Consider the following 11,298-nt stretch of genomic DNA (forward strand, 5'->3'; position numbering starts at 1 on the left):
TCAGACTGACATGTTGTGATTTAACAAATCGATAAAGGATTTGTGAGCAATGGTCAATTTAGATTTGAGGATGTAAAATGCTAGAACATATTATGTGAGTTATTTGTGAATTCGGTGTTGTTATGTTTGTAGACATTTCTTGTTTTGTTTATGGCATAAACATCAGATATCTGCCTCTCTCTTACACACACACATACTCACAGCCACACATAAGGAATTTTAGATTTACATTTTTAATCAAAACTAAGAAAGCATACTGGGGGAAAACCTAGACATAGGGGAAGTGTAAATAATTTCTGAACAAAGAATTTTGAACAATTTCAAAACAGAACAATTTTAATTACATATTCATCTTTAATTAAACATGCAGAATTTGATAAAGTTTTGATTTTTTTTCTCCTATGCTTGTCTTACTGCTTTAAAGAATATCTGCTACACAATTACATGATCATTTATTTTCCTTCCATACTAATTTAAGCATTTTCAATTAGCAATCAAGACCTATTCATCAAATTTGAAAATAAACAGCATGAAAATCCAAAAATGGAGTGGGGGAGAGCATGTATAACTAAACATAAAGCAAGATAATCCATATTTCAGCAGCAGATACAATTGTCACTCTTATTCAGTTCTGGAATATCGCCATTTTAGCCAGCTGAAATAGCTTTAATAAAGGCTAGCATATGTTGAACCTCTATTCTTATGCAATAGTAAGCAGGGTCAAACTATGTAAGTGGAAGTTAATTTTATATGCACACATTAGGAATAATGATGTGCATTTTTCATATTGTAATTTACAGAACATAGTCAAAATATATCAGTTCTCCAGCCATACTTAATACAGCCTTAAGATCATCTCCCTCTCCACTTTTTCATTATTAACATAGCTCAGAAATCCTGTGGATAGTCTCAGCAGTGCAAGCCAAAAAAATATGCCAAATCTTGGAGGTTTAGAAACCTACCCATCTTCTACTATTTGTGTCTCATATCTGAGCAGACATGGCTGGTGGGAGCTTCTTTCTGCTGCCAAACAGAGCACTTGACTCTGTAAATGAAAAGGATGGGGTAGAGGTTTGTGCATTTCCCCTTGCCTTACAAAACATCAGGACTTGCTGTTGAAAATGCTGATCCATAAAGGCATAGATGATAGGGTTGATACAGCTGTTTATGAAAGCCAGGCAAGCAGTGATGGTGAGTCCCCAGATAAGAGCTCTTAGGGCTTGGCAGGACAGATCAATGCTCTGAGCCAGAGTGAAGACTAAGAATATCTTGAAGATGTTGAAAGGTAGCCAAGAACAGACAAATGCACCAATGATGGCAAAAATGATTTTAAAGGCATTGTTTCTCCTTTTGCCTAGGCTGGCATGGTTCCAAAGCTTGAAGAAGATAGAGCAATAGCAGAACAAGATGACTCCCAAAGGTAACAGGAAGGTCAAAATAAGCATAACTGAACTGAAGGCAGCAGAAGGCTCACCCTGGCATGAAGAATTGTTGTCTCCCACAAGGTCCAGCTTTCTGTAGACCAGTGATGGTATTCCTAGCAGTAGTGAGAATACCCAGATGCACCCACAGCTCATGATGGTATTCTTCCTGGTTCCAATGGACCTTGCATCCCAACGTTTTGTCATCACAAGGAACCGTTCCACACTCATGCCTGCTAGGAATAAGATACTAGAGCAGCGGTTGACAGAGATGGTATAGCTGCTCAGCTTGCATAGCCCTTCACCAAAGCACCAGTAACCAAGAGCTACTGACAAAGCCCAGAAAGGTAAAGTAAATACAAAGACCAGGTCAGCTATGGCCAGGTTGAGGATGAAGGTGTCCACAAGTCTCTTGCTGCCTTGTTTTCGTGCCATCAGCAGGATCACAAATAGGTTCCCAAAGAAACCAATGAGGAAAATAAGGAAGTAGAGAATGGGAATAAAAATATAAGCAAATGGCAGTTCTTCTGGCAGGCAGATATCATAATTCATAGAATCTGATCCATAATAGTCAATGGTATATGCTTCAAAGCTGTTGGTCCTTTTTTCTGTTATTGCTGATTTAGTCGCCAACTGAGCAGCCTCCATTTCTTACCAAGGATTCACTGAAGAGTTTAGCACTTTTGTTGCAAGAGCTCTCCAAAGCACAATCGATCTGTATGGGTGGGTATTGTCTGAGCAGTGGTTTTCTTGTTTTTCTCCTGGTAACTTCCTCTTGCTTTCATGAAGAGGTAGATGTTTGTGTCAATCAAGCAACAATAACTAGACTGCTTGAGATCAACCTAATTTTGGAAATCCTGTAAGACTGCAGAAAGTGGGTATCAGGATTCTTGGGTGTGTCTAAAGAGTATTTGCAGTTATGGTCATGGTAGAGCAAGCTTTAGTGTTCTCTGAAACGCTTCATCAGGCCAGATGGTATAAAATTAAGAGGATGTCAAGACCTGGAAAAAGGGAAAAAAATGTTGATATGTCTTCATGATTTTCTCTGCAGCCAAACTGGTTTTCAAGATAGACATTGCAAATTCAGTGAAAACGAGAAGTTCAACACTGTTCATGAGATGTTTTTGAAAATAATTATTTAAACTGGGTTAGAACAGAAGCATGCAATAAGATGGTAATCTTTATATCTGAAGATTAAATTCAGGTGGTTTGATATGGGTGGGAACATGGTATGAATAGCAGGGATGAGGGTTCTTCTGGGTTGGTCTAGAGGAGCATTAATTCTCATAATATTGTCCTTGCATCTTGCTGCATTTTGTCAATTATTAGCACCTCCACATGCACTTGTTCCATATATATGGTGGTGGTGGTTTCTAGTAATCACTTGGTTTTTCACTAGGCAGTTCCAAGACTTCTTTAAAACCAGGTTGTAGTTTGCTGAGGCTGTCCTATGGTTTGAAGAGCAAAATTTCATATATATATATATATATATATATATATAATTATATAGTTATAGTATACAAGGACCATTTTACTGAGGAGAAAAGGAGGATATTTTTTGTTCCAATTTGTTTCAGAATTAAAAAGAAAAGTACCCAAAGGTGGGAATAAAACATTGCAGCTGATGGTGGGAATTGCCTGGAAATAGTCTGGGACAAGAGAAGACATAATCAGGGTATTTAATATTTTTTTAACATGTATTTATTTAATTTTTATGCCACCTTTCTCCCAGAATGGAACCCAAAGAGGCTCATAAGATAAAAACATTTTTAAAACTTTACTATAAAAATTTGAAAACAATTAAAATAACCTAATTAAAACTGTATAAAAGCATAGAAACATACACATGTTAAAAACATAACTAAAATACACACCTCAGATAAAAATCAACCTGTCATTATTATATATTAAAAAGCCAGCCTAAATAAAAACACCAGAGAGCTACAACAAGAAATAACACAACCTCCAGAAATCTCCTAACCTCATTTGTCCCATTAGAAGGACCCCTGAGTCTGTTTTTTCATGTGTAGGATTATCATATTCCTTGGTGACTGAAGGAGTACCTTAGGGGGACACAAATATTAATATTAGACTAATTTTAATTATGTATTGTACAGCTGATAACTCAGACACATCTACTATTTACAAAAAGGTTTCTGTGTTGTTTTAGTTTGGCAGTGTAACCAAAATGAAAATATTAACCTGCAAGAAAGGGGCAGTCCAGTTGTCATGGTCAGCTTTAGCTGCTATGTATGACATATGCTGCAGTTCTAGTTTCAATTACTATTTACCAGTTTAATCCTTTCTAATGCATTAAAATATTACAGAGACCGCTGTTCTATAAACACATACAGTACTTGGGAATATAAGCCCAAGTGAAATCAAATTGCGAAATTTTCATTTGAGTAGATGTGTAAGACTGCATTTTGATGCTGAGGTGGAACTGTGAGAAGTGCTTCTTCATTTATACTCTGGTTCATGATACAAGCCATAAACTCATTTAATAGTAATTAAACAACAGAAGGAAGTAGATGGGAGGTTAGTATAATCAATTTATTATGGTTACTTATATTAACAAGAGTTAAACAATTCAGCTAAGACAGAAGAGAACTACAATGATTTTTCCCAATAATCAATTTTATTTATGTTAATAAGTAAGTCTAGTGTAGTAGATATGTATGTATTAGATTGTATTAGTATGTGTTGTGTTGATATGTTTTGGGTGGTAAGGTATAAATGAAATTTTATGTAACATATAATAAAATGCTTTTTAAAAATAAACTGTTTTAATAGTAATGAATGCAAATAATACCTGTTGCAGTGTTTAATGATGGAGGACTAGGCACTCCATTAGGTAGAGCATATGTGGCTCTCCAGATGTTGATGTTCCTATCAGTGTGTGTGTGTACCTCTTAAATAAGGAACAGTCAGAAACTAACCAACATAACTAATACGCAGTATCTTACACCCAGAAAACATATCCACATGTAACCGTGTTGGCAATGTAGCAATGTACAATAAATCCAAAATCCACAATAAAGGTATCACTTTTTTGTGGATTTTGGATGTTATTGTACTTTTCAACATATGAAGGATTCTGGGATACACACCTAGGTCCAGATGATCTTTATCCATGCAACAGAGGTTCTTCAGCCAACCATCTTGTACCTTCCAAATCATTCTTTGACTATGGCTGAACATGAGACCATGGCTGAGGGTCTGCTGTTGTGACCATAAGACATGCCTCCTCTACTTGAGGAGAGAGAACTGTTTTTTCCATAACTAAAGGGCTGGTTGATAACTCTGTCCCAGCAAGAGATCTAATATATGTGCACGTTATCCTCATTTGATGTAGATTTTTATTTTGCCTCCTGTCCTGTTCTGCATGAATTCTGGTGGAAACATGATTTCCTGAACTAGTCAGGAATTGTATAAATGGTAAATGAGAACAGTAAGCATGTGAAGTTTTTCCAAAACCAGATTGTGGCAATCTAGCTGTGTAAACAGCAAATACAGGGGCAGTTCATAAACCTCATGTTATTCAAATGTTTCACTGTGGTTAAGACCAGTAGTTCTAAATAAGATAAGCATCGTAAACAATCTTACCTTCCTTCCGGTGGAGTTGCTGAGTCTTCTTGTGTGTCTCTTATCCATCAGCCTTTTTTTTTTTTTTTTTTTTTTTTTTCTTGGGTAAAATACTTGCTGTTTCTTTCAAAATGTTAACAGCTCCTTTCAAGAATTTGGACAGAGTTTTAAAACTAAACTTTTTTTAAAAAATTGCATGTGGGGGTCTCCTCATGGTGCACAAAGCAGAAAGCTCATGGTGCAGGTTTACATGCAGGGGCCTTTGCTCATTTACTCCCCCTTCTATCTCTGAGGGTGTTTCATTACTCGATAGCAGGAAGGGTTCAATTGTTTGTTAAATCTCAACTCATAAAGAAGGTGTGTCAGTATCTAAAGACTATAATAATTATATATTGTATTCAGCGCCTGTCCTTTTTGTCTCCTGTCCCCCCATTGTTAGAATAATAGCAGCTGGTTCCATTTTAAACTAACCACAGTTTGTTTTATCCAAACCAAAACAGATTGTGGTCAGTTTAAATGTTGGTCTGTTCAAACAAACCTTAAGCCATGCCCCTCTAGAATTTGATTGCTGCTGCATTTAGCTCTTTTGCTTGGCAAAACAGCCTTTTTCTTCCTAGATAATTTTTGATAACAGATCTCAGGAAGACTGCATGTACTAAAGTCAAGCTCCTTGCCCAGGAAACATTATGGCAGGTGGCAGCTGTGCTGAGCTGCATGGACACTCTTTCTTCTTTGCATGTTGTACTCAAAAGCAATGGTTGTAAGGACTGTAAAAGGAGGATATGTCTATACAAATGCATAGGAACTGGCTGGCTGAGCCTAAGGGGTTAGTGGGAGTATATTGTGCATGTTGTGTGCTACAGAGTGTGTGCATGTCCATTTGTGGACATGAGTGTGTGAAATTAGGCTTCACTTATGCATGTATGGCATTGGTTCATGATAACGTAGCCACTGGCGGTGTTTCCAGAGTTGTGGGAGGAGGTGACAGTCAAGTTTGGATATACCACTAGCATGTTTTTCCTTCCTTCTCCCAAGCATATATGGGATACATACACTGATGTTCCACCAGCTTAGTGGTGACTTATATCTCCCCTGCCCTACCGCAGCATAATGTAAATATATGACGACTCTTATTTCTCTGCTACTCAGTCCATTACACAGAGAATCATATACTGTAGTCTGTTTATAATCACATTTTATTTTCTTACCTGTAGCTCTTTGTCTGTTAGCCATGGTGATGGTTTATTATTCATAACATTATCCCTCACATTCTCACTGGTATTGGTCCATTCAATATGTCTATATGTTTGTTCCCAGAAAAATATAAATAGAGTTGTTGAGGATGTTTCATTTCTATACTCAAGAGTGAGTATCTCATTAAAATAAGCTTCTTATTTTTGCTGTGTGTGAAGTCTGGTTCGTAAGTGACTAATTCATCAATTGAGAAAGATACTCTAGACAGTCTCTTCATTCAGTGCCTACCAATTTGTTGATTCTCTGTTTTAAATATCTTATTATACTTTATTTTATTTTGAAAATGCACATTTCCCAGCAGTGGCAGTCAAGGTGACTTACAATAAAAATATAGATACAATTAATTAGAAATACATAACAATTCATAAAATTAGTAACTAGGAGAAATAGGGAGAGGGTGGACACAACAGGAGAGATCTCTGTAGATCTGAGCATAACCTTTCAAAAACAATGACTAACACAAATCCATGCATGCCAGTTAGGGTAAAGCAGTCCCTCTGAGTTCATTTGGTTTGTTCTCAAATCTCATGAAATTGAGATTTTAAAAAAGAAGCCAAAAGGATTGTTCTAGATGCCAGAACAACCCTGTTTGCTTGCATTAAAGTGCTTTGAAATGATTCAAATAGGAAAGTGAAGGCAGGTTAAAGAAGGAATTAGAGGACCAAGAAATGTGCACTCAAACTAATGCTAGACAACCTTATAATGTTAATTTTATTTAAAACTGTTTACAGACAGGTGGATATGGATGCTTTGGGTTCTGCTGAACCTTTTAATAATAAGAAACTGTGTAAAAATGAAACCTACTGAGAAATCACAGCAATTCACAAGGAACTTGAATGGTCCGCCAGTGCTAGTTTTGTGTAGTTAAGTATGCTTCACTTTCCTTTCTCCATTTTTTAAAAAATCCCTTTCACCTAAAGATGCTAAAGTTCATAGTTACACTTCAGGAGTGGGTCAAACATGCATCTGGGTTTTCTGGCAGAAGTGAATGATTTGCTGTAGATCAGCAATAGATGCCAACTGCCAATACAGTGAACCCTTGTTATACGCTGGGTTTTGGTTACAAGATCCCCTGTGTATAACAAAATCCGTGTATGCTCAAGTCCTATTAAATGTAATGACATACCAAAATGGTGTCCCTTATAAAAAATGGAAAATCAAGGTAAATTTATATTTTTGGAACATTTTCAAACTGTGTATGCTTGAATCCATGTATAAAAAATCCGTGTATAATAATAGTGAGCAACCAAACAATAAAAGGACTGCACTCCTTGCCCCTAAATTATAATACTGAAATGGTGAATGCTTTTGGTAACAATAAAGGGTTTGTTGTATGAACTATATCCAGTTATCCTGGGTTTAGAATTCTTTAATAAGTGTACATCTTTTGCACTAGGATGAGGTTAGTGGACCTTGGGTTTCTAGTAAAATAAATAAACATCTTCAAACCTGAAATCTACTAGCTCCTGCTGATAGTGGGTAAAGTTTAGCTCAGGCCCAGTCTATCTGAGAGACCAGATCTTCCCATATGAGCCCACCCAACTTCTTAGATCTTTGGGGGAGGCTCTTCTCTTTATCCAACCACATTCACAGGTATGTTTGGTGCCAATGTGAGAGAGGGCCTTTTCTGGGTCTGTTTCCAGATTCTGGAACTTCCTTCCTAGAGAAGTTAGGATACCTCTATCTTTGCTGTCTTTTTGACATCAGGTAAAGATCTTTTTAGTCTAGCAAGCCTCTAGGAATATCAACAAGAGAAAAGATTTCTATGGTGCTGTAATGTTCTGTCTTTCTTTTAAAATAATATTTTAAATTGTGTTAATTCTGCTGTTATTTAATACTTGTTTAATTTCAACTTTTGTATGTTTTTAGCTATATGTGTTTTTATTGTAATTTTCTGTTTTTGTATGTTTTCTGGAATCCCAGACTGGAAAAAAGTTGAGATATAAATAAAGTGAGAACCAGAGAGGTGTAATGGTTTGAGTGTTGGACCAGGCTTTGAATCCCTGCTGTCATGGAAATCCACTGGGTGACTTTGGGCAAGTCACATTCTCTGAGCCTCAGAAGAAGTCAAAGGCAAACCCTCTCTGAACAAATCTTGCCAAGAAAACCTCCTGGTTTTAGGGTCACCATAAATTGATAATAACTGGAAGGCACACAATAACGATAAATAAAGTGGCAGATAGATGGCAATACCTGTTCAGGTATTCATGTCTTGTCATCATTGTTGGGGAAAAGGTAGGCTATTAAAATAAATCCTGAATATGTAAATGAAATCTAAACAGATTGTCCCGGTAACTAGCATACACCTCTCCACCATAATCCATGATCTTCCATGACATTGCCTTAAGTGTAAGCTGACCATATGTACCTTTTAAATCAGATAGTGTCATTTCATTCCCCCCCCCCCCCGTTTCCAGACCATCTTGTCATTTTAATATAAATGTCCATTTTGTCCTGTTTTCAATAAAAGTGCCCTTATGCTGCAAAAATGGTGTGAAGATCTCTATTTGAAATTGTGGTTGTCAAAAAACAAACAAAAGACTCTAACAAAATTGTGTCATGGAGTGTGAGAAGTTTTGTGATAAGGTATTGAAAGACCAAAATTTGCTGCACAAGATTACTTCATCAGAGAAACAGTCATTGTACGATTGTGGTGAAATACAGTTCCCCTCTAACTCTACCTACATTTTGTGTATGAGTTTTGTCAGTGAAGAATAATTGTTAGCTCAATATGTTCATGTAATAAAACTTCTGTTGTCCTCTTATTTTTTCATTAATACAGAATATTACATAACCCTGTCCCATTTTTTTCTCAAGGAAATATGGTCAGCCTACTTGAGTGCCCCTCATTTCAGATGCTGCAAATGTTAACAGCAGGAAAATTACCAGCAGTTTTTCTTTTTTCAAAGTGACCCAGCTATAGTTGATAGGGTCCTCATACTAAGTGTGGAAATGCACTCAACAGTTTCAATATTTTCTTCATAAAAATGCAATGTTGAACGTGGGTGTGTGGAGAAAGCCATGCCCCAGTCATAGCTTGCAGAACAAGTTCCAGTCTGCCCATCCATTCCCAAATGACCATCACTTTAAGGATCACAGCCAAAGGGCAGCTAAACTCCATCTGTACTCCATTTATCAAATGGATTGTCCTTCTGATTCTGTCCTGCTGCCCTGGGGTTAGCCTGGGTGCAGATTCTACAGGCCACAGAGAGGAAACTGACTGATCACCACTGAAAATGCTCTTGGCTCATTTTTAAAAAATGCCTTCATATGTACTTCTGTCAAGGAGTCATTCTGACAGAAACAGCACTTGAAGCTGACCTCTCATGTCTGTCTTATATCTGTTTCTGTGGAAAGCTTAATTTTCTTCAGGCTCTCTTTGACAAGGATGAACTCAGGCCTGCCGTCTTGCTCCCCCTTCAGGACCATCTCTCGCTCATACTGCAAACAAAAGGAGAAAGAAGGAAATAACTTAGAGCTTTAACATTCATTGTAGCAAGAAGAGAAATTCCACGCCAATATCAGGCCACAACTTATCTCTAAAATGTGTTCCCATAACACACCTGATTGCATATAGTATGTATGTATTGCATACACACACACACACACGTGTGTGTATGCATATGTGTGTGTGTGTGTGTGTGTGTGTGTGTGTGTGTAGTATATATATAGTACATATAGTTTCCTAAAAGAAATACTTCCTAGAAGTATGAATGAATGTTTATACCATGGGTATGGTTCCAAATAGAATAGACCTGCTGAATTGAAATTCTAAGTTATTAGACACAAATAACATAAGTACCATTGATTTCAGTGAGTTTAATCTGTTTAGGACTAGTATTGTATTATCTCTCCATTTTTATTTTATTTTAAAAACAGGATTTTTATGCCAAAAAAAACCCCATTTGTGTTTTTATACATAGAATAATTTCTCCACAGCAGTTTGGGATGTTTGAAAACTGGGAGAAAGTTGACTAGACTCTTCCCCATGGAGTTTCTGGACCGTCAGGAAACGTTGTTGTTGTTGTTTCTTTTTGGCCCACACTACAAAACTTAGTTTATTAAAAAGGCCCAACTGACCAAAAGAGTCTACATCTCACACAGTCTTTCTCCACAAAAATGGTGCCATGTGAACCTTTTAGTCATAGCTGTTCCATGACTTGGATGCCACTAGTGGAATAGCCCTCTCTCCCTGCTATCCATCTACCTCCTTTTATTTGACCTCTAGAAAAGATCTTAAGGTTCAGGTGGGTACCTATGGGAGAAGATGGTGGTCTTACAAGTAACTGTGTCCAAACAGTTTATGGCTTTAATGGTTTAAACCAGGGCAAAAATTGTATTGAGTCAAACTGCTCATACAGTGGAAAAGTAAGACATAAATGTTTAAAATAATTTTAAAGACCTGGTAAGAAATAGCACAGTAAGCAACTCCATGGCTATCTATGGATTCAGCCTTCACTTTCTGTAAAAAAGGAACTCAAGGAGAATTGGCACTGGAGTTAATTATAAGGTTGTTTTGCTAAAAAAAAGCAAATCATGGTAGAAACAACCTTCATATTTGGAAACTTGGACCTATGACACTGTGGGCTTATGATGGTAGGATATGATACTGCTAAACTCTGAGATGGATGAGACAACTCGATGTTTCTGTGAGAGATCAAAAGATGATGCAAAGGTAAGGAACAGACCTGGTCAAGTTTCTGCTGTCGTTTTCTGAGCTCTTCTTCCAGATCTGTCAAAGGTTTTTGGTTCTCTTCTTGTTGTTTCAGTTGCTTAATTCTCCTCGCTTCTAGTACTCTCTGAAGCTCAGGTTTGTGTTCTGGAAGCAATCCCCTACAGAAATAATACCACAACATATGCCAAAACACCCACAACACAACTCTTTTCTTTTTTCTTTCACCCCACAGGTCTTCTTATTTTTTCTCATCCTCCTTTTGGTTTCCTACCAGGTTGCATAAAAACCCAGGATTCTTCTAGCATAAGAATTTAAATACATTATATTTGGGCACATCTTAGTGTTTCTCCAGATGAGGCAAAA

General features: G+C 37.0%; 2 protein-coding genes across 2 annotated transcripts in view; both read right to left on the reverse strand.

Moving 5' to 3' along the window:
- Positions 1-983: 983 nt before the first annotated feature.
- Positions 984-2,069, reverse strand: GPR25 (G protein-coupled receptor 25). The gene has a single exon (XM_042461183.1). It carries the CDS (start codon positions 2,067-2,069, stop codon positions 984-986), a length of 1,086 nt encoding a protein of 361 aa, XP_042317117.1.
- Positions 2,070-9,584: 7,515 nt separating this feature from the next.
- The window catches only part of LOC121929835 (protein FAM107B-like), an 11,210-nt gene continuing 9,496 nt past the window's right edge, over positions 9,585-11,298 (reverse strand). The window contains exons 4-5 of the mRNA XM_042465769.1: positions 10,949-11,093; positions 9,585-9,701 (exon numbers count right to left, since the gene is read on the reverse strand). Of these exons, the coding sequence (XP_042321703.1) occupies positions 9,585-9,701; positions 10,949-11,093 (262 nt within the window). The remainder of the gene's footprint in view (positions 9,702-10,948; positions 11,094-11,298) is intronic.

Source organism: Sceloporus undulatus, chromosome 4, assembly GCF_019175285.1.
Source record: "Sceloporus undulatus isolate JIND9_A2432 ecotype Alabama chromosome 4, SceUnd_v1.1, whole genome shotgun sequence".
Classification (NCBI taxonomy): domain Eukaryota; kingdom Metazoa; phylum Chordata; class Lepidosauria; order Squamata; family Phrynosomatidae; genus Sceloporus; species Sceloporus undulatus.